At 42.1% G+C, this 26,898-nt stretch overlaps 3 protein-coding genes across 4 annotated transcripts in view; 1 reads left to right on the top strand and 2 right to left on the bottom strand.

Annotated features, from left to right (window-relative positions):
- The window catches only part of LOC110979336 (putative serine carboxypeptidase CPVL), a 62,904-nt gene that overhangs the window by 3,266 nt on the left and 32,740 nt on the right, over positions 1 to 26,898 (top strand). For both annotated transcript variants that reach the window (XM_022235044.2, XM_022235043.2), the window contains exons 3-4: positions 547 to 603; positions 1,231 to 1,292. In XM_022235044.2, coding sequence (XP_022090736.2) covers positions 547 to 603; positions 1,231 to 1,292 — 119 coding nt within the window. The remainder of the gene's footprint in view (positions 1 to 546; positions 604 to 1,230; positions 1,293 to 26,898) is intronic.
- LOC110990968 (CD209 antigen-like) lies at positions 4,231 to 18,193 on the bottom strand. Its single transcript, XM_087148086.1, has 2 exons — positions 17,047 to 18,193; positions 4,231 to 9,613 (listed from the first exon to the last, which is right to left on the bottom strand). Exon 1 carries the CDS (start codon positions 17,855 to 17,857, stop codon positions 17,048 to 17,050), a length of 810 nt encoding a protein of 269 aa, XP_087004212.1. The 5' UTR covers positions 17,858 to 18,193; the 3' UTR covers positions 4,231 to 9,613; position 17,047.
- Positions 4,231 to 26,898, bottom strand: LOC110979337 (uncharacterized). The gene is made up of 2 exons (XM_087148197.1): positions 26,085 to 26,898; positions 4,231 to 9,613 (listed from the first exon to the last, which is right to left on the bottom strand). Exon 1 carries the CDS (start codon positions 26,896 to 26,898, stop codon positions 26,086 to 26,088), a length of 813 nt encoding a protein of 270 aa, XP_087004323.1. The 3' UTR covers positions 4,231 to 9,613; position 26,085.

The following is a 26,898-nucleotide window of genomic DNA, read 5'->3' as shown; positions in this document are numbered from 1 at the left end:
TCTTGATACCCGGTTTCGCATCACACATACCTTCTTACCATTTACCGTGCACTTTTGGAAACATTTAAAATTGTCCATGCCTTCCTAATAATGCAAAATCACTATGGTTTTTTTTTTCTCGTAACATTGTGAAAGCAAAATAATTTGCTCGTTGCAAACTTTTCTGAGAAAGGGTTGCTCATCAGTTTATTGCCATGCCCTTAAACAAACAGTGAATCACCTGTGAAAAATTCCAGCTTTTTTGGTACAAATGAGGCTTTCTCTGTGGGATGACAACACTGATTTTCTCCTAAATATGGGAATACTCATTGAGATAAAAACCAAACTCTGACACTTAAAACACTGTTGGATTGGGTTATTCATATATCAGCACCGTTACAGAGGATTTTGAGTCAGAGTCCTGCTCTGTGCAGTTTTCTTCCACCAAAACAGGGTCTGGAGTTGGAAAATTGTCTTTTTTTCCCCCCAATCCACAAACAGGAGTTTTATTAAAACAGAAAAGGCTGATATTTGACATTCATTAATTCCTTTTCCTCAATTTTCCAGGACAGAGACTAAGTCTGGTGGGCGACCTGAACGGTACGAGTGTCAAGAGCTACTCGGGTAAGTGTTTATTGCCAAGGCAACCTCATCCTAATGGCATTGAGAAGAACGCTTCTACAAGTATCGTATACTTCTCCTTGTCAGTAGTGACCACCTGTCAGTTGTGATCACCTGGCCATTGTTGCCATCTGTCAGTAGCGAATACTTATCCATTTAGGGCCACCTGTAGGTTGTGACCACCTGTCACTTGTTGTCACCTGTCAGTGGTGAACACCTGTCTATTGTGGCCACCTGACCAGAACGACCTCTCTTCAGTTACCACCTGTGTGAAGTGGGCACCTGTCAGTAGTGACCAACTGTTCATTCAGGCCACCTACTGTATCAATTGTGACCTCTTGTCCATAAGTATCACCTTGCCGTTGTGATTGCTAGTTCCAATACTATAAATACTCATCTGCCATCAGTCTGTGATTTGTTGTTAGCCTTGTTTGTTTGTTGGTTTTTTTTCGTTTTTTTGTTTTTGTTTTGTTTTGGTGGTTTTTTTGAAAAAAAAAAAAGAAATTAAAACACAAAACCCTTCATGTGTCAGCCAAGGCTGTTCATTTGGTCTTTGGAAAGAGATTTTTGTCTCCATTTCTTCCTTGATATCTTCAAATCTTCTTGACAAATATTCTTGACTCTTCCCAGGATTCCTGACGGTCAACAAAGATTACAATAGCAACATGTTCTTCTGGTTTTTCCCAGCCCAGGTAAGACAACCAAATTCTCGATCTTTAAACCCCCCCCCGATCTTTTAAATTACATGTATAAGCTGCAGCCAAGTAATTTGGCCAGGACCTCGTGTTCATCTGTGACATGGGAAGTCAGGTCTCCAGTCTCCCCCTACTGTAATTTTGATATTGCCTGGAAGAGAGGTACCCATTAGGAAATGAGGCTGTGTGCGACCTTTATGGCTGCGGCTGAAGATAGCACATGCGCTATGGGAGCTTGCTAACGGCCGTAGCCACTTCCCACAGATGTGAGTGTCATCCCCAGCTACAGCCTATAAGCCTTTTGCGAGTTAAATTTGAAGAAAAGCTGTCACACTGAGTTCTTTAAATTCACATGAACACAATGATTGAATTCTCCATATTAAAGACACTGTTGCTATACCTCGTGATTTGAGGCAAGCTTTTGCTTAGTTACATAAGAGATGCCTTGCACTAAGCACTGTTTTCAATGGATAAGAACGGCACAAAGGAACTAGTCAGAGAGTTAGTCGCTATGCAAAAGCTTGCCCCGAATCACGAGGTATAGCAACAGTGTCTTTAGTCTGGGGAATTCAAATCAATATACAATCTGATAACTCCGTGTTCCAGATGTTATTCCAACTTAACTCACAAAAAGGCTTACTGATTGGGACACGGCTTCAATAACAAAACCTGTCCTGCCTATGAGAGCATTGTGGAAATTTATTGTCATTAGGTGTTAACCACTTGCTGCCGGGGAGCCCGGTTTCAAGTAGGTTTTCTTTATACGCAAAGCCGGGCTGCCCGAAATCAGACAAAAGAGCTTGGTCTTGTAACAAAAGACCGTACTCGGAACAAAAGACTGAGCTGCTGGGAATTGCCAATATTTTTTCAGTTGTCAATAGTGGAGGAAATCCGTCATTGTTTTGAAAGATAATACCACTGTTTTTGGCATTCAGCACGAGCGGATTACCACCAGGGACAAAAGGGCTCCAGTGATGAGCGATACCATACTGCTGCACGCTAATCTGTCCCATATTGAAAGACACCAGCTGCGCACTGTGCCAGTTTCGGGAACAAGAGAAAATTACATAACACCGCACAATCTGGGCTCTTTTTACAAGGCGGCAGGTCTGGCTGAAATACTCTGGCGTCAGTAGATGTTGTCTGATAGATTAGAGTAGCTACCAGACCGTCACTCCATGGGGTTTAGGCATTCAGAAAATAAAGAGTAATAATTTTTGAAGATTTTTGAAAACCAAAGATATTGAAAATCGCCCGGCAGGAGACACTGCATTTTCAAAAGGCACCTGGCAGCAATGGTTGAAGTAGTTGGAACAGCATAAATTCTAGACACAAAAGCCACGAGGAAAAAGGATGATCCTAGGCGCACGTAGGCAAGGCCTCCCAAGCTGCAACTTGATAAAGTGTATCAATTCAACTGAGCAGCAGGTTATTAATTTCGAATCTCTTGTCAAAACAAAGTGTACCATTGTCAATATGCCAAGCATCATTGGCTACTTCAATTTATAACGTACAGTTTCATCAGAAATTGTTTTGCACTATGAACCAGTGACAAAGGATTCGGGCATTATCAGGAACACAATCAGCTTTCAATGTTCTCAATGCCATTTGACGAGGTTGTCATTAGATATTCCATTGGAGCGAGACAGAGTGATGATGCCCAGGTTTTTCGCTGCATTGCCTATCTGTCCCTCTCTTTTTTTTTTCCTTATTGTCAGTCTGACATTTCGCTCTGTGTTTGTCTAAAGAAAGGCCTGAATGTTTCCTTTGTGTGGAAGTAAATGGAAGGCCTAACGATAGTTTGTTATCTCAGTTTCCTCGCCCACCTAACCTGGCATCCAGACATCACAGCATCCATTTTACAAGTTTACTTCCTTGGCTGTACGTTTTGATCATGTGATCTTAGCCACCCTGGCTAAATAGTAAGGTCAAAGAGACGTTTAACAATGAAGTGGCAGATGTTGCCTGAGCAGCCCACTTCTCTCTCTCCCCACCCCCACAATTCAAACCCCCTTTCCCACTGTGCTAGCCCCTACCCACCCAAGGCCAAACGTTGCCCTCTTTGGTGCCCGTCTCACCCCCTCCTCCCACTGTACCAAACTTATTACCCCTCTCCAACTGTAAAGCATCCACTCCCTCCCCCTTTCCAACCATTCCAGACCTTTACCCCCCCTCCCCCAAAACTGCCTGCGATGCCAACCTCCATCCTTCCTGCCCATGTCATTGTTTATTTTATTTATAGCAAGATGAAGGAGTTTAATTTCTCTGATCAGGTCAACTGGCCTTCTCCCATCCTCACATCAAAGGTGACCACCCCAACCCCCCTCTTTTCCTGAAACTAACCTGACACTAAACTCCCCTCCCCTGGCCCCGGTAAGTTTATTGAGAGTTCCCTACTGTGCCCTTTGCTCACTGATTCTGTTGCATCATCCAGACATTGTTTTTTCAAATCCACTATCATTTATGGAATAGTGCACTCACCATACCTCATACCTGTTTGCGAGGATCCGTGTACAAGTCAGATGCATAACATGCTAACTATTACCGACACCTTGGGACAGGTCAGTGGAGTTGTTCCCTGGGTGAAGTCGAACACTGTAATGCATCTATAAACATCACCCTAACTAACGGTAGCTACACATGAAAAGATGGCGATACATGTACACATAGGGTACATTGATGAGCACTTGAAATGATGCATGAGTTTGTGATGACAATTATGTGAGGTACCGTGTATGGTAAAACAAAGGTAACATCATGGATAGTCAATGTTAGCTCTTCTCAGAATTAGGAACTGACACTATGGTGCATGTAGTTCCCCCCCAGCTTCCCCCTCTGCAAATGGCTTGTCAACTTCCAATACCTCAGGGAGCTTTCATGTACAAATATAAATATCAAAAATGAACGAGAAGGCAAGAAAAATTAACGCAAATCATTTCCTCACGTTTTCCCACACAAATTCTGAGAGCCTTTATTCCAGAATCAATACGGGTGTTTCAAAATAGCGCATCTCCGAGAGTTCGCAACTCGTCGGTCGATCACAGTGCGCGAAATCTGTCGACCCAGTGCGCATTTGGAAGGGGTGGACAGATTTTGGGCATTGTGATTGGCCCACGCGTTGCAAACTCTTTGAGGCGCGCCATTGTGAATCGCCCGTATTTCAAACTTTAAATACCGCTAACCGCCAGCCTTTTCAGCTGAATGCACATTTTGGAGCCACCTTCTTTGTTCGGACTGTGCCGCATATAATTTCTTTTCTCGCTGATTGCTCAGGATTGCTGGCGAAGTTTTGTAAATATTTGTCATTTGGCAGCAATGGCTACTGACAGCTGGAACCCTGTCGATATTCTTGTAAATAAACATTTACAAATACTACTATGAAGGAATGATTTGTGAAAATATTCCAATCTGCTCAAGTGAGACCAATAACTGAAATCATCCACCACACAATTTGTTCCACTCTGTAACTACAGCAAAACAGAAAATGGAATTACATCTACCACAGTAATTATAAATGCATGTAGAATATTTCAGTGTAGATCAAGTTGAGAAATGCAGTTGAAATGCAAGTAATGTGTGTGAACACTTTGTAAAACTTCATAATAAATTTAGGTTTCAACCAACACTTTTGTGTGCACACGCACAGGGAACGGTACTTAGGCATGGTACATTTTGGTATTCATGAACTGAGATTCAAGCGTGCATTGGATGTACATACATGTACGTGTGCCAGGCACTAAATTTGCTCCATCCATTCACTTGTTGGATTAAGACAAATTGTACCTGGTTTAACGTTTAACTGAGGAATTTCAGAAAAAAATGTCACTTTGTGAAAAGACGAATGCGCTGTGTGTGGACACACTCGGTACACTTTGAGAAACCCCAAATTATACTGCTCTGCAAATTTGGTACTCAAGCGGCTTGTGTACCAGCCGTCACTGGGTGCAGTCAGTGATGAATTGTAGATTACATTAGCACAACTTGCTGAACCATTGTGAAGATAATTCCTTTGCTGATACAGCACCAATGAATACACAGCTTAAATACTCGACATGTTACATTTATAATCACATTCTATAATGTTACTGTATATTTTCTATTTACATTTACATGTAACCCACTCTGGAAAAAGGTATATTATGTTGCAAAGATGAAGGAAAAAATAGAGTTTCATGTACACTTGTGTGCGTTTTGCCCACATTGTAAGCTAAACTTTCAGTATCCCACTGTGGTCTGGAGATGTGACTTTTTTTTTCGTATTAATTAGATGGAGTTCAACTTAACGCAACTGGAAAACCAACTTTGAAAAGTCTACCGGTAATACAGACTTACCGTGGGCTGTGACATCTCACCTCAGATCTCCCTAGCAATCAACATATTCCTTTTGAACATGCTTATTCATAAAACCTGAAACTTTACAGATCAAGGATCTTTAACAAAAGAGCCCCCCAAAATTTAGAACACCGCAAGAAATTTCACCAACTCAACTTTGAATTTGCCGCTGCATGGAGAGGCATAGCATGACTTGTATACCTTTTCCCAGAGTGGGAGACACGCAGAAACATGTATTTTTTCTTTTTAACCATGTGAACAGGTAAGAGATTCAGGGTAGACAAATTGCATTACACGTGACTTATTAGCATTTTGGATGGGGGGTTAAGCTGATCATTTTTTTTTTTTTTTTTGGTCAGTTTGAGACATTTTGTGATGCATGTACTTTCAAATTACACTGAAAAACGTTTTGGTTCTGCATGTACCTCCCATGCAAAGAAACTTGCCTTGCGCTCTCTGCGTTCCATCATCATCATCACCTTGGGATGACTCAAAATATTGAGTTACAGTTACTGGTAAGTGTGGCGGCTAATGTGAGATAATGCTTCGTTAGGACCATCCTTTACTATTTACTTGATTAAGGTCTGCAAACCGAGGGTTTTTCAAGCACCTGTTGTCCCCCAAAATTGAGCCAAACCAAGCCAAAGCTGCAGCTCAATTTATGGGTTGACAGTTTGCTTTTGCAGACAGTTTAGCGACACCAGTTCTAAATGTTCAATCGTCAACAAGAAGAATCGAGTTGGAGTTGGGTCCGAATCCCCCCCTGCATAATGCATGCTGTGAAGATTGGCGTTCAGGACCATGGAGCTGCTGAACAGAAAAGTCTGAGTACCAGCCACAGGTCAACACCGGTACATGAAACTTTGGCTGGTAAACCTGTTTTGCTTGATAAGCAAGTATTCATTTTCCTTTGAACGAATGTGTTCTAGAGGTTCTTTTGGCTTCGGCATGGTCTTTTATTTCTTTGAAAAGAGTTCCATGTGCAGTTTTATGTCCACCCTGAATCTGCCTGGATATAAGTTGTACTTTACTTACACAATAAAAGGTTAAAATACCCAGTTTACACCAGAATATGCTGAGTGAATTACATTTACCATAAAATTGCAGTAAATAGCACAAGATATTCAGCAAATACCACAAAATACTGAATAAATAACTACAAAGTATACCCATGGGCAGAAATATCTGGGTTCAATAAAATACAGAAATACTGTACAGTGATCACACTGTACGTACGTGCAACGGTACCACTGTATTGTACATTTCCCTTTATGTTCCTGCATTTTGATGAACCTGTGCACAACGGACTTGCCACAAAGTACAGTAAATATCACAAAAAGGACAGCCAAATGTTACACAGGCTACAGTGTACACCCAATTAACCACCAGTACCACGTAGACTCATTAATATGCCACACAGTATACATGTACATGTATTTATTTTCAACACCAATGTCAACATTTCTCACTTTTATGACCGGATCCAGGATGGGAGAGTTACCACGCTTGATGTGAACGTACGCCCATTTCAACATTGACGGGACGTTTAACACACCAGATTATACTTTTTTTCATCTTTATATTCAGTATAAAACCTCATCAAAAATGGGTTTAACCCTAACACTCCTCAGTCCTCCAACAGGTGAAGGATTGAGGAGGGTTAGGGTTAAAGATTTAACTAGACAGTGATGTGGACATGTTACCAGTAGCTACATGTACACATTAGAATGCTCCATCATGGACAAATTCACAGGTTGCCTATCCTGGTGTCTTGTGTAACGGTGAGAAAATGCTGGCTTTCGACGGGCTGGTTTCCATAATTATGCAATAAAAACCAGACAGAAAGCAAACAAGCAACGCTGTTTTAAATGAACAAAAACATTTCAATTGGAGGTGCTGCTAGTGTCAATATCAAGCCCTTTTAATTGAGATTGGTAAAAAGTGATGCTGGTTCAATTTCGGCAGTTGCCTGGATGTAACGCACACACAGTAGAGACACACGTCCTTACACAGCTACACTTGTGGGTATTGCCTTTGTTCTCATCTACAAAACTCCCACACAACAGACAAAAAATTTCAAATCACTCCAAATTAAACCAAGTTCACTTTCCTAGGTTGAAATTTCGACCGTATGTCCCTTATAGAAAACACTTCAATTTGTGACAGATTTTTACCCATCAAAAATTTCCCCTTTTTGAGTTGTGAAATTCTTGTATTTTGGCACCCTACAAGGTAAAAACTGGCTTGTCTGGTACTTCCCATTGTTCCGGTATCCCACAAGGCCCCATGTATAAGAGCACTCAGGATTGCATCAAAACAGTGTTTTTTGAGAGCAGAAGTCTCACATACAATGCGGCGCAAAAACGTGAAGAGTGAGGTCGTGAAAAGACGTCGGTATATGTGATGTAATAGTTATGACCTCAAATGCTCAATTATGGCTTGTGTTTGTTTTAGATGGAGCACCTTGGTCCACTCGATGCCATGACAAATCCCAATCCTAGACATCAAAGACTTTATTGTGTACATGGGTGTCCTGACTCATCTGCCATAGGATGCAGGCATTCACTGCTTCTGAATTCACTGCGAGTATGGAAACTAGCCCTAATAACTAGATACTTCACATTAACACCATTCTAGTCTACCAATATTTCTTCATTAAATATTGAAAGCTTATCCCGATTATCAACTTGCTACAATTGAAATGATCTGAGTACAATACATTTTGTATGAATGTATGTGTATACGATTCCACTATAACAGTTTTTGTGGGATCCAAAGTAAACTGATGAATGACAGTTAGCAGAACTGTTATGCACAAGAAATGCTTAGAAATTTAAACATCTTGTAGGAAATGCAGAAATGTTAAAAGGACTGATGCACTTTTACTAGATGCCGTACATGCGTATAACATGTTCATGTACCTTGAACTGTCTGCCCACAAAATGCCACCACATTAATATCTGAAGTGTGATGTCTGTGTGAACCGTAAAGTGTAGTACAAACGAATGGAGTACATGCGCATGTTGGTTCACCATGCGCTGGTTCTCGCACTAATGCCTTTTACACACACTACTGTATGCATGACATGCCGCCGTCACTTCGGTACTCTATAGCCCTAGTGCACATTGTCAAGGGATGAGCTCATCAAGAGTGTGGGCACAAAATGGCCGAAGCGACTTAATGAATAGACCCTCAGGCAGAAGGGCATAATTGTTGCTTTCTTAGCTGTGTTAGGCATACCATGAGATTAGTTCAAACACAGTTTGATGCAGCGGTACATGTATTTGTTCGCTCATCTACCAACCCCCTGCGAGAATGCCAAGAAAGGCAAATGCCTTTTGAAAAAATCTTGTGAAGGACATGCATCATAGTTACCGATGTGCAAAGCATTTCAGGGTGTTTGCTGTCCCAATCAATGCATTTACATTCAGCGCGCGATGATCATGCAGATATGGAGGTTTTGAACCGTGTTATTGTTCGAACGAACTCTTGACCAATGAGTCAGATGAATGGCATCATACATTTGCCCTTCCAAGCACCCTGCATGGAGAGTAGGGTCAAGGGAATAGCAACGCTGACCTGCGACTCTAGAAACACCAAACTGTCTTCCAGCAACTGAGCCAGCACCAGCCCTTACTTGGTCTGATATTTCATTAGTGCTATGACCACAGAGCCCATCACGTGACTTCCAAGCAAGCGCACATCTTGTTTCAATCAGTTAGGTTTCAAGAGGACACAAGGTGTTAATCAGTCTCACAGTCAGTACTAGATACAAGTACCTAGAGCTCTAACCCAGGCGGAGAGAGCCAGAGTTATGAGTATCGGAGTCCTTTATGCAGCGAGAAGTTCAGGAATTCTGTAGAGAGTTCAGATCTGCAGCAGCAACGAAGGCAGTGAGATGGTGCACATGGACGCAGCAAAGAGATGAGGTCGTTGCTGCCCTCAGTGGTTAGCGTGAAAAGTCCCAGTAGAAAGGAGCATCGCACCTGCAGAGTATACATGTACATGTAGATGTTAAATTTTTGGGGGGGGGGAAGTGAATGGACAACCCTACAGACAGTACCACTTCCATCACTGACAGCTTTAAAGCATAACTTCAACAATTCTGCTAGGTAGTGGGAATGAAGTCATTTGACTCGACATTGTTTTTAATACATAGGAGCAGTTTGACTTTTTCAACCCCTTAAAATGATTGATCCTGTGTGCCTTTAATTCAGGTCTAAAAACAGACTCCAGTAAGTTCCTGGAAGAGATGATAGAGAACGCTTGTTCCATGAAAAGGAAAGATTACTGTACCTCTAACAATAGAGGGTTTACGTGGCTGCCATTTTGTGGGCCAGTGCTTTTGTTCCACAGGGTATGCACAAAGAGGAGGTTTACATGCAGAACAAAAGAACTGCCCTGCAAGATGGCTACCATGCAAATTAAGCCTCAAATCGGGTGACTAGATCAGAATGTCAGTATGCTTTGTGCAGTTTGGGATATCACAGTATTTACACCATGTTAAATTCATTTGGTTGACGGGATTTTCAAAATAATGCTGTCAGATATTACCCAAACATGTCTCTTTGTCAGTGGAAAAGGGTTTTACATTCACTATACATGTAATCTGCAGTGCCATTGACGGACCTTTTAAATATACACTTAAAGCAGTGATTAAAAGAGCAACTGACATTGCCAATGACCTAGATATCAAACAAATATTCAGACGATTCATATAGAGTTTGGAATCAAAGTTAGAAAGGGGAAGTCTTAGCTACGTGTAAACGTGCGTCTATTTTACACATTCTTGGGCGTAGATGCAGAATGAACCAATGTCTCGAAATTTGTCCGGGTTTTCGCTGCGAGTGGCATCATTGAGTTGACAGATTTTCCGTCCTTGGTCATTATGCTTGATGTTGAAGGAGCGACATGCAGGCTCCTTTGTGCAGGCTGAGGCACACTTTGGGTTGCTGTTGGTTACAAACTCTCGGATGGTGTGATTGAGGAGGCAGGAGTTGATGAGAAGCTGTCCGTTGGTGTCTGTAGCAAAGCAGTAGTGACTGGCTTGAGTGTAGTGAGAACTGCAGGGGTTAAGAGTACACAAAGCTTGTCTTTTCTGGTGACATCCAACATCATTCAGGGTTCCTTCCTCGTGGCCCACACCAGTTGAGTCTGCAATTATACAGTGTTGTTTCCGGTTGTGGTCATTTGGTTGACCAGGCATCCAGTCGAAGAAGGGTTCGCCCTCCCCTTGTCCTTCGCACACCCAGCTCCCTTCTGTTTCTTGGTCACTGCATCCAAGCCAGAGGCGGCCAATATTCTGCCTTTGGGCCATCTGCATCATGAACTCATTTTCCTCCTGTGAATATGGAACAGCCATCTTGCCTCCCATGGTCTGACAAGCCAAGTGAGACTGACTCCAGTTTGCCTTCTTGTCAGTGAACCGATAGCAAGAGTGTCCCCATGATTTCCATGACGGTGGGCAGGAAACAATTTCTGACGAGGAGGGGCAGGTGTCTGCGCCCGCTACTGCTGTCACCACAGAACTGAGAAGAAGAACTTTGAACAAGCACATCTTGTGTCAGACAGTTTAAGTTGGACAAGTATGGTGCTGATTGGGAACTGCTGGTAACCATATGGACTTTGAGTTTGGCTAGACTGGGGACATTTGTAGTAGAATTGCAAAGCCTGATCCTCCCGTGTAGGCAAGCCAAAGGCTCTGTTGAGCAACGCTTAACACTTAAGACCCCCAAGCCCTCGTTTTACAAAACTGTGTTGAGTGCAGCTGGATAGTTGAAGTACAAGGAGCACTGTAGAGTGAGCTCAAAGCTGCAGCAGTCACTAAGAGTGAATATCAGTCGGTGTGTTTGAGACACTGATAACTTGATGCTACACTTAAGAACAGATGAGATTTCTTCTGGCCACATACACCATGTCTAATGTCAGAAGGCTTGATAGAAATGAGTCTTGCCACTGCAGTGTAGGGGGTTCATCAACCAAATTTGTCACTTTGCCTGCCCCATTGGCCAGTGACATTTTGATAGTTCATTTAACAAAAAGTGCTCAGGATATACTTAATAATGTAAGGATTAATTTAGAAAATGGATTTTGTCCAGCACAGCTCTGGCACATTTTACAGCCAATATAAATTACTCATTTCAGTAAACACTCCCTATGCATTCTTTGAAAAGTACTCAATGAGTACATCAATGCAAACAGGCACAAACATTGATGGCTTCGCCCAGGGAATGGATTTTCTGCTTCAGTGCATTTGTGGATCAGCCTCACTTGAAAGTTTATGTTTATTTCATAAGCAGTTTTGAACTATTGCAAAGATGGATTTGTGCCGGGGAGAAGTAAATTAATGTTGGATTTGCCCTGCCTGACGTCCATTTAACGCTGTATGCTCAGTATGCACTGTCTACTCAGTGTGCTCAGTTTTGAACTGCCAACAAAGAATTTCTCTTTTAAATACAAGATGCACACCAATGTAACCTGCACAAGTGCACGTTATAAGGTCTAAAAAGGAGGTAATAATACTTAACATTTGTACAAAACAAAACGTATCCACCATAAAGGTGCTAAAGGCGCTTTGCACAAAACAAGCAAAATTTTTATGAACTAAGAACAAACTGGAACAGAAAAAGAGCAGACAAGTACAATAAACCTGTAAATCACCAGAGTGTTTAATTGAAGGCTTACGACATGAGGTGAGTTTTGAGAGATGGTTTGAAGATGTGGATGGTTTCTGAATTTCTGACATGACTGGGTTTGCGATTTTACAGATGAGGTCCCGCTACAGAGATTGACCCAGTCTCCCCAAGTAGAGTGTGAGGCTGAGCCATTTCTAAGAAGGGAGTTCATTGAAGCCATTGTTGAAAAAATGAATGATCAGAAACAATTTAAAAGACTAAGCTCCCGAAATCCTCCGCAATACAACAAGACAGTTAGCAGGTGGCACACAAAGTGGACATGTTAATGCCCTGTTGAATATCTTTATACATGCATGTAGCTGTGCTGAATCCGTTAGTGTACAATATATTGCAAAAACACACATTGGATACTGACTGTTTATAAAAGAAAGGAAGGTTTAAGCATATGAGAAACTTTCCTTTGGATGTACTGGTAGTCTGTATTTTGTGTACCAAATGTTGCACATGTGAACAAACATGTATAGCCACATTATAGTCTGGTAGAATTTTTAGATACCAAAGAGATCAAACTCAGACTGACTGGTTAAGTTTAAGCTTTTAGGGCAGTGCTCAGTTACTGTTTTACATTCAAAACCATGTTCCTAATACAAAATTTTTTTCAAGTCAGGGTGCTTTGACTTTAGATGAGATAATGAGATTCAGCTGTAGAAAATTTCATCATACTCGTATGTTTTACATTGAGGATTGTTTTCCTAGTGGAAATGAATTAAGCCCTCCAATTTGCTGTGATTTCAAATTGTAAGTGTTGCTTCCTAAACAGAAACACAACGAAGGGAATCTTGCCTTTTTCAGATGACACATTCGTGAGCATAGATGCAAAAATTTTGCTGGGTTGTCATCCCCAGTTGCATATACTTAGTTGACAGATTTTCTGTCCTGGGTCGTTTGGCTAGATGTTGAAAGAGTGACATGCAGGCTCCTTCATGCAAGCTACTTCACAACTTGGGTTGCTCTCAGTAACAAAGTCTCTGATCATGTGATTGAGAAGGCAGGAGTTGAGAAGCTGTCCGTTAGTGTCAGTAGTGAAGCAACAGTGACAGGTGCGAGTGTGGTGACAACTTCTCATATCGGTACATGTATGATGATGGATACACAGAGCTTTGTTTTTGCTGTTACATGATATGTCATGGAAATTCCCATTCTCTGCCAATGAGGACTTCAATCTAAGACAGTATTCATTTGTCAGGCTGTTTGGTTGACCAGGTACCCAACTCAAGAATGGCTCACCCTTCCCTTCTCCTTCACACACCCAGGTTCCTTCTTTCTCCTCATCATTACATCCAATTCAGACTTTTTTAATCATCTTTGTTTTGGCCATCTTTATCATGAACTCATTTTCCTCCTGTGAATATGGCACACCCATCTGGCCTGACAAGCCAACTTTGACAGATTCCAGTCCGCCTTCTCATCAGTATATCCATAGCAAAAATCCCCCCTTGGTTGCCATGACGGTGGGCAAGATGCAATGGCTGATGAGGGGCAGGTGTCTGTGCCCATTACTGCAGTCACTACAGAATTCAGCATCAGAGTGGTGATGACACTGCCGAGTTTCATCTTGTACAGTTGAAGCCAGAGGTTTATTGAGTTAGTTAAACATTGAGCTAGAGTGAGTCTGGGGCTGTGGTGTGTGAGCTCATTTATAGTCCGTACAGGACCATGGTGCAGTTACTGTGCATGGTTCTATGATGTATACAGCTATGCTTTATTATGATTTGGCCAGGCCGCTCTTCCCCCCTCCCCATAAAGATGACCTTAATTTGGAAAACCTGAAAATTGGAAACTTGAAAATCAATATTTCTGGTGCTTCCATATTGTGCAAGAGGAAATGACAAAGGGGCAGTGTGGTTAACTAAACCAGAGACTCCATTTCTTGTCGTTTTGATCATGGACTTACAGTAAATTATGTAAATGACCAGGGCCATTAAGTCTTGCATGTTACTGCTAAATTATATCAGTGAACATTTACCAGTGTAATTACGGGTAGTTGTGTTGATGGTAAACATTCAATCCATATTAATTGGTAACACAACAGCTTCTCAATTCCACAGCCTTACACAGAATGGGAAAGGCTCATTGATGAAAAGGGGCATTTTGGAAACGAGCATGACTGATATTCCAAAACGTTAGAATCAGGCATCTATAAAATGGCACATCATGATAATTAGGGGATGTCATTAAATTTACTGGAGTAAAGCATCCAAAGGCTGAAAACAAACATACACTGAATCATTGGCGCTTCCACCAATCAAAAAAGGGGAGGATGGGGTCAACTTTCTAAGTTGCACATGCTCCTCGTGTTTGAGAATGCAAGCATTGAGAAATATACCTGTGAGTGTGGTCCATAGGCCGTAGCAATTTTGCTCACATTTTCAAATATTTGAGTATCTTTTGAATAATGTGGAATATTTATTTTCAAATTTTTTTGTCCAAGGGAGTCACCTACAGTGGCTATAACATAATAGACAAACTTAAAAGACCAGCAAGAGTTGAGGAGCTGTCCATTGGCATCTGTGGCAAAGCAGTAGTGATGGGCTGGGTGTGGTTGATGACTGCATTAATGTTCAGTTGGACGATGGAGACAAGTGGCTTGTCTTTGTAGACAGATAGCACCGAATGGCTTGTTGCAGGATGCATCATTAATACTGCCTATCCTACCCAGCCTGATTTCAACACAGTCTTCATTATCATGTGAATTGTTGGGCTCTCCAGGCTGCCAGTTGAAGAATGGCTTACCCTTTCCTTGTCTTTCACACACCCAGGTTCCTTCTTTCTCTGTCTCATTGCATCCAATCCAGAAATCTAAAATATTCTTTCTTTGGGCCATCCGCATCATGAACTCATTTTTCTTCCTGTGAATAGCCATCTTGCCTCCCGTGGTCTAACAAGCCAACTTGGACTGATCCCCGTCAGCTACACATAGCTTGTCAGTAAAGCAATAACAAGAGGGTGCCCATGACTGCCATGACGGTGGGCAAGATACTGTACATGTACAACAGCTGAGGAGGGGCAGGTGTGTGTGCCCACTACTGCGGTCACTATAGAACTCGGAACTTTGAACAAGCACATCTTGTTTCAGTCAGTCACAGTTTGAGTGGGAAAAGAAGATATCTGAATGACAGTGTTTGTGGACTAACTGCCTGTATCTTGAGTTCTGATTGGACTAGAGACACTGAACGTAGGAGTGCCAAGCCTGTAGCCTGTGTAACAGATGCTCACTGTCATGGTTGATGAGCCTTGGCACTGTAGAACAGCGTATAACACTCAAGACTATATCGCCTGTTGAAATAATATAAAACTGTTTTGGGTGCAGCTGGATAGTAGGAGTAACAGGATTAGATTTTAGAGTGAGTTCAAAGTTGCAGCAATCACCAAGAGTGAATGTCAGACACTGATAACTGAATGAAGAGATGACACTCTCTCTCTTTCCAAATACAGAGTGTCTTGCCTCAGACCTGTCAGCTGAAGTGTACCTTACACCTGCAGTGTAGGGAGTGGTTAAAGCACTTTGGCTTTCCTACATTGCTATCAATTATTTACTGAAAAACAATCAGCTTGTACTTAATAATGTATTATTTTATACAGAAAATGGGCTTTGTCTGGCACTAAACTTGCCTCTCTCTCTTGCTGTACTGAGGAGATAGTACCACAAAGACTAACTGATTGGCCAACGTGTTGCAAACTCTTGGTGGTGCACTGTTGTGAATTGCCCGCATTCAGCCCAAAATTACTTTTCCTCAGGGTTTTTCTTTTTTATTTTGTGAAAATGTGTACCATTTTGAGTCTACTTTTATGAGGACTTGGACACAACCAGTTAATCAAATGTTTGACGAAATGGAAAGTGAAATGCATGTAGGAATTCACTGCACTTGGTGTAACATGTGCCTGAGTACTTGTGTTAGGATTTGGCTTCAAGTTTACCTGTGGTTCAGCTGACAGTAGAAAGGACAGTTCCCTCACCTCCTTTTATTGCGTAAACTTTAATGTGAAGCTAGTGCGGGTACCAGTGATTACATGGATAGCGGTCCCCGAATTACCTTACATGCTGCGGGAACAGGAGCGAATCTGTTATGCGAGTGCGATTATTGATCGAATTCCCTGGTAGACGGTGCACAAAACCTAGCACCGGTACCACGCAAAACTGACTACAGGAGTGGAATGTTCACTCCAGAACTTCCCGCAGCTATTCTGTCTTGCGTATGAGCGTGTGTGCGTGCACGCACTATCAGCAGAAAGAGATATATTGCCCAGTGTCATGTTATCATTCTGGGCCAAGACAGGGGTATGACAATTCTAATTATATAATGCTTTGAGCAAGACCAAAACGCTTGAAAAGAAAAGGAATCGATCAAGGAACCAACAATTACAATCTCCCAACTGAGGCAGCCTGTTGACTATTGCACACATCACAAAACCTAGTTTGGTTGAGGTTACCGCACAGCAGCAGATTTCTAAAAGGTAATTGTGGGAATTTTTCGGGCACAGTTGACTGTTAAAGAGTATTGAAAGATGTTTTTGGGTGGGATTGCCCGTTTGTTTATCTATCGATAATTGCACTGTGTCCAGATAGCAGTGGGTTGGCTATGAAGGGAGAATTCTGAACGGTGATTACTTTCTCGCTCATAATTTTTGGTTACTTGCTAAGTCAGCCATACATGTACAACTTAAGTTAAGTCTACTGCAGCCTTCTAGAACAAAAAAAAATATATCAAGGAAATCTTGCCTACTTTAGTTGGCACAATCTTGGGCATAGATGCAGAAAGAATGGATGTCTTGAAACTCAGCTGGGTCATCACAGCGAGTTGCATCGTTGAGTTGACAGATTTGCTGTCCTTGGTTGTTGTGCTTGATGTTGAAGGAGCAACATGCAGGCTCCTTCATGCAGGCTAAGGCACACTGTGGTTCCTTCCTGGTGACAAACTCTCTAATGACGTGGCCAAGAAGGCAGGAGTTGAGAAGCTTTCCCTTGGTGTCCGCAGCAAAGCAGTAGTGACGGGCTGGGTGTGGTTGATAACTGCAGGTACTGGTGTGTACAGTTGGACAGTGGAGGCAAGTTGCTTGTCTTTGCACACAGATAGCTCTGAGTAATATGTTACATGGTCGGTCATTAATACTGCCCATTATGTCCAGCCTAATTTCAACACAGTCTTCATTACCGCCTAAGTCGTTGGGCTCTTCAGGCCACCAGTTGAAGAATGGCTCACCCTTCCCTTGTCCTTCACACACCCAAGTTCCTTCTCTATTAATGTCAGTGCATCCAATCCAGAAACTGGTGATAATACTCTCCCTTTGGGCCATCTGCATCATGAATTCATTTTCCTCCTGTGAATGTGGCACACCCATCTCTCCTCCAATGGCCTGACAAGCCAACTTGGACTGATCCCAGTCAGCCTTCTCATCAGTGAATCGATAGCAATAACCCCCCCATGGTTGCCATGACGGCGGGCAAGATGCAATGGCTGATGAGGGGCGGGTGTCTTTACCTACCACTGAAATCACCACAGAACTCAGATGTAGGAGAACTATAAACAGGTACATCTTGTGTCAGTCACTGACAGTTCAAGTGGGAAACGTAGATGAATGGCCAGGAGTGTGGACTAGCTACCTGTACCTGTATCTTGACTTCTGACTCGACCAGAGCTATTTATAGAGGAAATGTCAAGTTTGCATGGATGCCACTGCAGATGAGACACAGGCTTTATTGAACAAAGGCTGACACTCAGACTACCAAGTCACTGAATTGATGTAAAACTGTAGATGTGCTTTTAGTGAGAAGTGCATGATACATTACATATGCATGTTTAATTATGCATTTGCTTACACTAAAAATAAATTTCGTCCGGCACAGCCCCATTGTATTTTGACACCACACCAAAGTAAAGGGTTCACTTCATTAGCAGTCTGGCAGTGCTAGCAAAAAGTACCTTACCTTAGGTGTATGAATGAGTTGGAGCCATTTCCAAGAAGAGATTTCATTGTTGAAGAAAGACTACAGATCATTAAGTAAATGGTAGACTAAGTTCCCCAAAGCTTCCACAACGCAAGTCGGTTAGCCAGTGGCACACACAATGGAGGTACATGTATCAAAGCCTTGTTCATGTCATAAGCAGTTGTACCAATTCTGTCAATATTTCTGTCAATTCTGTCAATATATATAATTCTGTCAACATTGGAGAGGATTCCTTTCCTACATTTTACGTTGGAATCAGTCCAAAAGGACAGGGAGTTGCTAATGTGACTTCCCCACTCTGCCCAGTGCCAGGGACACTGCCATCATTTATTTATTGAAAACACTTAAAGACATGGTCATGCACCAGTACTTTCATGTACTCAATAATGTATTGCTTGGTACTTTACTTGCACAGATCACAGACTCTTTGTTATGTACTGGTACTGTTGCCAGCGGCTGCACTGGAAGTAAGAAAAACTCGGTTCGACCTGGCTTTGATGGAGGCAAGCATTACAAATGACCGGTCTTTTCTTGTCTATTCCAGAATTTTCTGGTGCTCTGTTGATTGATTTACATTTGGAAACTTGCATAATTATAAGAAGTTTCTAGAAAGGTAGAGTTACCGTTTTTTTTTGTAAAAGTAAGAAAACCTGTATAAAGGAAGGACTAGGAGACTACTGCAGGATTGGATTAGTACGGGACTTTCATTGAAACGTCTGCTGCCGCCTGGTCTGTGGAGTGGGTAGAGAAAGTTCATCTTGACTGAAGAAGTGCTTGAGAACTGAACCCCGTACAAGGAGAGACGTTGGGTTAACTAGGTACTGCAGTTCAGTAGTTTGGGGTTACTTAGTCCCCATAGTTTAGCAACAGGAGTCCGCTTGCAGCCCTCACTGTTTCGTCTGTTCTCCGGCTGTTCATTGGAGGTGAATTCACCCCCCCCTTGTTAGTGTATTTACATCATTAATTCAGGAACAGCAGTCCCCGCAGTCATCCATTATAGAGCCTGTTCAAGTCCTCGCCTGTTTCACCTGTTCAATCACTTTACCCCACCCCCACCCCGCATTGTGATTTTACCCCACCCCCACCCCGCATTGTGATTTTATCCCACCCCCACCCCGCATTGTGATTTTACCCCACCCCCCACCCCGCATTGTGATTTTACCCCACCCCCACCCCGCATTGTGATTTTACCCCACCCCGCATTGTGATTTTACCCCACCCCGCATTGTGATTTTACCCCACCCCGCATTGTGATTTTACCCCACCCCGCATTGTGATTTTATCCCACCCCCACCCCGCATTGTAATTTTATCCCACGCCCACCCCGCATTGTGATTTTCATGGCTGGGCAAGTTATTTCCCCACCCCCCCACGTACACACACCTTTCCTCATCCTCCTCCAATAACACTGGAAGTGTTTAATATTCTCATTAAAAAATCACCAGCATTTCTTTCCTTTTTATATCAGTTTGATCTTGTTTGATTTCTTTGTTGCATCACCAAAGCTTTAGGGTTTTTTAAATCATTTACAATCACCAATAGTTTGGAGTTGTTTGGATGGTAATGTGAAATTTGGAAAATGCATTTTTTTTTCTGCATAGCTCCGGCAAATGTCTGCGTGCATTTATGGCCAATTTGCACTGTGAACAATTTTGCGTGCTATACAGTCTAAGATTGGTTTGTTACCATTTCCAATAAGGTAGTTTATTGAAACTTGAGGAGACACGAAAGATCAGAAACAAATTAAAGACCAAGCTCCCGAAGTTGTCCACAGTACAGCATGGCAGTAAGCCATTTGCGCACAATGAAACATCATACTCTCGTTCAAATACCATATCACTGTATGTGGCTCAGGCCAATCTGTCAAAAGACACTTTTGCCGAAACATGTTGGACTCTATAAACAGAAAAGAAGGGTTGGACCATGCAAGAACCTTTCCCTCTTCTGCTGCTTCTGCATAATTGAAGTGAAAGGTTCACCTTCCCCTTGTCCTGCACTCAACTGGGTTCCTTCTCTTTCCTGATCATTTGCATCCAATCCAGAAATGGCCAATAGTTTGCCTTTGGGTCAGGTGGATCTTGAACTCGTTCTTCTTCTGTGAATATGGAAACAGGCATTCTGGCTCCCATAGCTCGTGGTCTGACAAGCCAACTTGGACTGATCCCAGGTAGCCTTCTTGTTTGTGGAACGACAAACAAAAGTGTCCCAGTGACTGCCATGACTATATACAACACTTGGCTCGTGAGGGACAGGTGTCTGTGCCCAGTACTGCAGTCAGTGCAGAACTCAGAAGAAAAGCATTGAATGAGCACATCTTGTATCAGAGACTCACAGTTTGGGAGTGGGAAAAGTAGTTATCTGATTGGCACCGAGTGTGGACAATTAAACTGCATGTATCTTGAGTTCTGTCTGGACCAGAGACATTTACAGCAGAAATGCCAAGCCTGTAATCGACTCTAGATTGTTGATAAGCCAAAGGCTCCGTTCACGCAAGACTAACAAGCCCGCTAACAAAATATAAAACCAGGTGCACCGTGCAGCTCCATTGTAGAAGTACAAGGAGTATTGTAGAGAGACTTTAAACCTGCAGCAGTCACTCAGTATAAATACCAGACACTGGTAAATCGAATCAAGCAAGAGACAGGGTCTTCTATCGTACATGGGTAATTCCAGAAATTAGGGGTCCAAAAGTGTGACATTTTTGTGTCCCTGTTACATCCGACCTTTGTTATTTGACATGGAAGTATCACCGGAATTGATTTCAAACTATTACTATTTGCATAAATTCATCACCCTTGGAAATTAGAAAATATGTCCTGCACTTAGAAAATCATATGTCAGATGTGACAGGGACATGAAAAACATTGACCCCTCAATTCTGGAATTACCCACATACACGGTGTCTAGTATTGGAACTTGCAGCAGAAATGTGCCTTGCACCTGCGGTGTAGGGAGTGGGTGAAGCAATTTTTTCTACTACCCGAATTCCTTTGCTGAAAAGCACACAATGCATACTTATTTATGTATGGTTTTAAGCATAAAACAGATTTTGTCCAGCACATGTTCAAGTACATTTAAAGTGCATTCTGCTGTAGATACCAATTATATACATGTATTCATTCCATCAGCAGTCTGTCATTACCGAGTAAATTTTCTTGTGCATGTTATAAGGTCTATGACAAGAAGGCAGACAGAATGGAAAGATCAACGTTATTGTGGCTCGGGCCAATCTGCCAGCATTGCAAAAACACGCATGTTAGACTCAGACAGATTAGGAAGGCAAAGGAGAGTTTTAGTAAGTGAAAAGTTGACCTTCTTTCACAACACAGCCGTGTGTTAGTCGGGTAGAAACTTCATTATATCGAAGGGATGGAACAGAAAAGATGACGGGGGTAATTAGAGGGACATCGGTTTCCAAAGTTTCAGGCGCGGGTACTTTCAATGCACCTGAACAAGTCGCTGTACAGTTTTGCTATGGATGAAAATTGATTCCTCTCTTTCTGGTGCTTTTCCTTGAGTACGCACATGTATGCATTCATGTAAAGGCCTGTATACAGAAAAGGAGCTGATCGCTCCTCGTGTACGTGTAGCTTACATATGGAAATCAGTAAATATCATAATATCAGAAGTGATTTTGGCCTTTTTAAGGCTTGAATATTACTGACCCTCTGTGTACCTGGGCATGTTTGCATTGGTGGAAAATACCATGTTCATGTAAATCAGTTTATGAATACGTTGTATTCATTGGTTGTTCCCCCATCAGGTAACATGGCTTGCCTCGGTGCTTTTGCACGAAACCTGTCTGTGGTGATATGGTGAAACTTCGGACCTCTTCAAGTGATCTTTTTATGTAATTAGTGGTGTTTTGCTTCTTGCAAAGTATGCATGTACAGTATACGTGCACTTCTTACATTTACATGTATGAGGTAATTTTTTCTACTTGAAATAAATTACCCCAGTCATTTTGCTTTGAATCAGGTGGAATCAGTGATTCAGAGTTTAAGTCTTGTTTCCTAGGAAATCAATCACATGGCTTTTATGGGAAAAGGTTTTTGAACAAAAAGGAATTGGACGTGATTACGCATATAATGCCTAACGTGGCAGCTTCTCTAAGCATTTATACAAAATTCAGTTCAGTTCCACTGTGAGAATGCTCAGACTAAAAAAAAAAGTGTCAATGGGGACGGCAAAAATCATCATTTGATGGTTGAATGATACGGCTCTCATACGTTCCTCCAGAGTTTCTTGACCTTGCGGCCGTAGTAAGGGACACAAGAGCAGATGATAAAAGGGGTAAAGTACATGTAAGTTAGATGTCATTCTCGGCGAATGACCATGACTATCTGTCTGAAATTGCTCCAGTTCAAATTGGGACAGTTCAACTTCATCAAAGGGTCCAGCGTTGATCAATGCTGTTGATGGAAAGGTTTTTAATTTATATTGTTAACTTGTATTATTAATTAAAATGGTTAAATTGAGATTTGATTTTTTATTGAGGCTGGTTTAACTTGTGTGTCTAAGGTTCTTAAAGTTTCTTATTGGTTTAGGTCATTTTTAAATTGTTGATTCTTAATTTAAATCTCACTTTGTTATCGTTTTAATGATATCATTGTCTGTAAATTGCCTCAAGCGTCAATTAGGTGGATTTGGCGCTATACAAAAATGTTTTGTCCAATTATGTATTTATCATTCCAAGTTGCTCTCACTGTCCGACCTCTTTCAATTTACAGTTAAGTGCGAGCAAGCACAGGGCAAGTAGGAGTGTTCCCCCAAAATAATGGAACAGTCATTTAATTGCAGAGCGGGAGCATGGTCGTCATCAAAAGAGGCTTCTATTGGATGCTCCCGACGACTTTTGTTTTCAGTTGCCTGATATGAAGGAGGACTTCAACTTGCGCTTTTGACGTCAGTTGCAATCTGTATTCTGTTTTTACAAAATATATTGTTAAATATAACTAAATTTCTTAAAAAGTGAAATTACATGTATGTATTACCAATTGCTTTCTTGGGCGTAGATGCAGAAAGAATTATTGTCTTGAAACTTTTCTGGATCATTATACATGGGTCACATTATTGAGGTGACAGATTTTTCTGTCTTTGGTATGTAAGTACTGCTTCTCAAAACAGAAAGACATTGAAGGGAATCTTGCCTGATTTAGTTGTCGCATTCTTGTGCATAGATGCAGAGAGAGCCAGTAACTTGAAGGGTACCCGGGTCGTTGTACCGAGTGATATCATTGAGTTGACAGATTCTTTGTCCTTGGTCAGTGCGCTTGATGTTGAAGGAGCGACATGCAGGCTCCTTCATGCAGGCTACTGCACACCTTGGGTTGCTCTTGGTAACAAACTCTCTGATGACGTGATTGAGAAGGCAGGAGTTGAGAAGCTGTCCGTTGGTGTCTCGGGCAAAGCAGTAGTGAAGGGATTGTGTGTAAGGAGAACCACCACTAGGGTGACGGATACACAGAGCCCGATATCTGTTGCCACATACAGCGTCGCCCAAATATCCAGTGGAGTGTGAGGTTTGCATTACCACACAGTGTTGGTTGCCTTTCCAGTTGTTTGGTTGGCCAGGCGCCCAGTGTAAGGATGGCTCACCCACCTCTCCACAATCCCACGTTCCTGTTTCACGGTCATCACACCCAATCCAGAAAACCTCAATATTCTCCCTTTGGGCCATCTGCTTCATGAACTCACTTTCATCAAGTGAGCGTGGAACAGCCATCCTTCCTCCCATGGCCTGACAAGCTGACACGCCATCATCCCAGTTCACTGTATCATTTTGTACATTGAAACGATAACAAGAATGCTCCCATGACTGCCATGACGGTGAGCAAGATAGAACGGCTGATGAGAGGCAGGTGCCTAGTAGTGCAGTCACCACAGAGGTTAGCATCACCGTGATCATTTTGTAGAGTTTCACATAGTGCTTTTGAAGCCACAGGTTCATTTAAGACGACAAAATCTCAAGACACCATGAGATTGTTGCTTTGGGGTGTGATCTCATTTATAACTACTGTGCAGTGGCACAGACATTGTACATGGAAATTGAAAGTTGTTCATTTTTGTCGTTGCTAAGCCATATAATTTAATAACCATGCCATCCATAATCCCCCTTCCCCATTAGGATGAACTTTATAGAAACTGAGATTGGTTGAAGTGGGCATATTGATGAACAAAGGGAGTTACAGCAAATTGACTTCATCACATCCGATCATCCTCATCCTAGGAATACCAGTAAATTACTCAAGTGACCAAGACATTCGGGCTTATTGATTCTAATTTCCATGGTTATGGACCCTACCAGTATCATTAGCTGTGCTGTGGGAACCATCCAATTAATTTTTATGATGACATACCACTGTTCAATTCTGAAACCCATCAAAGCATCCATGGAATTGAAAAGAATGGGCCTTCTCTTGGGATGGGCCTGACTGAAATTCTGAAACCTGCTGGGCATCATAATTACAGCAACAGCAAAGAACTAATGATGACGACCAACAGCTCAGCCATTCCTATTGGCTAGCAGCCTGTCACATAGGATGCCTATAGACCAATCCAGTCACCAGAATTGGTGGAAGCCTTTATGGAAATTGTATTGTGCTGAACAAACCTGCGACTTGCCAAGCAGCACACGTGGCTCAAGTTAGAGAGTGAATATAAGACATACATGTAATTATGTGAGGCTTCGTCTGCAGTAGCTATACACACATTGGTATATGTTGGGAGTGATCTTTGTGCATACTCGGATTGTACATGAATGCAGTAGAAATGGGAGCAATGATATTGAATGGGTGATGTGGTCAGTATTTTCTTCTGAAGTTGTGACTCGATGTTAAGCCTATGTCAGAATCCAAATTGCAAGGCTTGATCTGCTACATAATATGTGAGATGTAGTGCTTAGCAGATATTGATCTGCTAAATGAAAAACTTGTGACTCACAATATACTGGTACTTTGCACGATACATGCATTCTGCACGGGAATCATTTTTGGTGGGTGACAATTTATCCATACTTAGCAGTTGACAATTTTAGTAAGTCCGTGAATTGGGCCCGTAGGAATTTGTAGAACATTGACTGGACGCTTGTAGAGCTTTTGCCAACAGTGCTTTACATAAAGTGTGAGGATGATGATAATGGTTCACAGCTCCATACAACACTTACTTATTTAGTGCTTCGAGCAAGATATCAAGCACTTTACAAAGAAATGCTAAAGGAACAAACAATAATGGTTAATTGTCTAAATATTGCAGCCTGTTTAACCCTAACAGTCCCAAATCCTCCAATTTCCATACGATTTTACACACACCCTTAGGGGTTAGGGTTAATAGGCACACACATCACAATTCCTGCATTTTTTTGACGTTGAGAATACTAGCTGCCCTCTTTTGGTGCAGTGGTCAGAAGTTATGAAAGATGTTTTTGGGCAGGAAGTCGCCCTGTGTAGGCGGTACAGTGTGGATAGTGATTCTTTTCTTGCTCATACTTTTGGTTGCTTCTGTAATTTAGACTTGCCAAGTTTATTGTAAACTTGTGCACCTTTAAGGAATGCTTGAGATGTGCATTGCATAGTATGGCGATCAATCAAACTCCTTCCCTTTTTAAGTGATAGGTTTTATTTCCATTTCTTTACTTTTAAATGATACAGATAATGTGAATCAGGGTGGCATCCTATCCGTGCATATTCTGCAAGATTGTGTTTATCTTTAAAAGAAATTCCCCCTCCCAATTTACTTTGCATTTGATAGAATTGGAGATTTCAAGATTAACTCTGGCCTTTCAGAAAAGAAAACAATGAAGGAAATCTTGCCTACTTTAGTTGACACAATCTTGGCCATAGATGCAGGAAGAATGGATGTCTTGAAACTCAGCTGGGTCATCACAGCGAGTTGCATTGTTGAGTTGACAGATTTGCTGTCCTTGGTTGTTGTGCTTGATGTTGAAAGAGCAACATGCAGGCTCCTTCATGCAGGCTAAGGCACACTGTGGTTCCTTCCTGGTGACAAACTCTCTGATGACGTGGCCAAGAAGGCAGGAGTTGAGAAGCTTTCCCTTGGTGTCTGCAGCAAAGCAGTAGTGACGGGCTGGGTGTGGATGAGAACTGCATGCAGGTTCAGTTGAACAAGAGAGGCAACTGGCTTGTCTTTGCACACAGACACTGGTAGCGCTGAATGACGTGTTGCATGGTCGGTCATTCATACTGCCTATCCTATCGAGCCTGATTTCAACACAATCTTCATTACCACCTGCATTGTTGGGCTCTCCAGGCTTCCAGTTGAAGAATGGCTCACCTTTTCCTTGTCCTTCACACACCCATGTTCCTTCTTTCTCTGTATCATTGCATCCAATCCAGAAATGTGTGATACTCTCCCTTCTGGCCATCTGCATCATGAATTCAATTTCCTCCTGTGAATGTGGCACACCCATCATTCCCCCAATGGCCTGACAAGCCAACTTGGACTGATCCCAGTCAGCCTTCTCATCAGTGAATCGATAGCAAGAATCCCCCCATGGCTGCCATGACGGTGGGCAAGATGCAATGACTGGTGAGGAGCAGGTGTCTGTGCTCACCACTGCAGTCAGCTTAGAAATCGTCACCACGGTGGTGATTACGCTGTAGAATTTCAT

The sequence above is a fragment of the Acanthaster planci genome, linkage group LG17, assembly GCF_054643075.1.
Source record: "Acanthaster planci isolate LZ-2023a linkage group LG17, COTS_SCS, whole genome shotgun sequence".
In the NCBI taxonomy this organism is placed as follows: domain Eukaryota; kingdom Metazoa; phylum Echinodermata; class Asteroidea; order Valvatida; family Acanthasteridae; genus Acanthaster; species Acanthaster planci.
The sequence above is the reverse complement of the archived record's forward strand: the minus strand, read 5'-3'. Positions and strand labels throughout refer to the sequence as shown.

Excerpts from the sequence above, each read along its gene's own strand:
- LOC110990968 (XM_087148086.1), bottom strand. The coding sequence starts at position 17,857 with ATGTACCTGTTTATAGTTCTCCTACATCTGAGTTCTGTGGTGATTTCA.
- LOC110979337 (XM_087148197.1), bottom strand. The coding sequence starts at position 26,898 with ATGAAATTCTACAGCGTAATCACCACCGTGGTGACGATTTCTAAGCTG.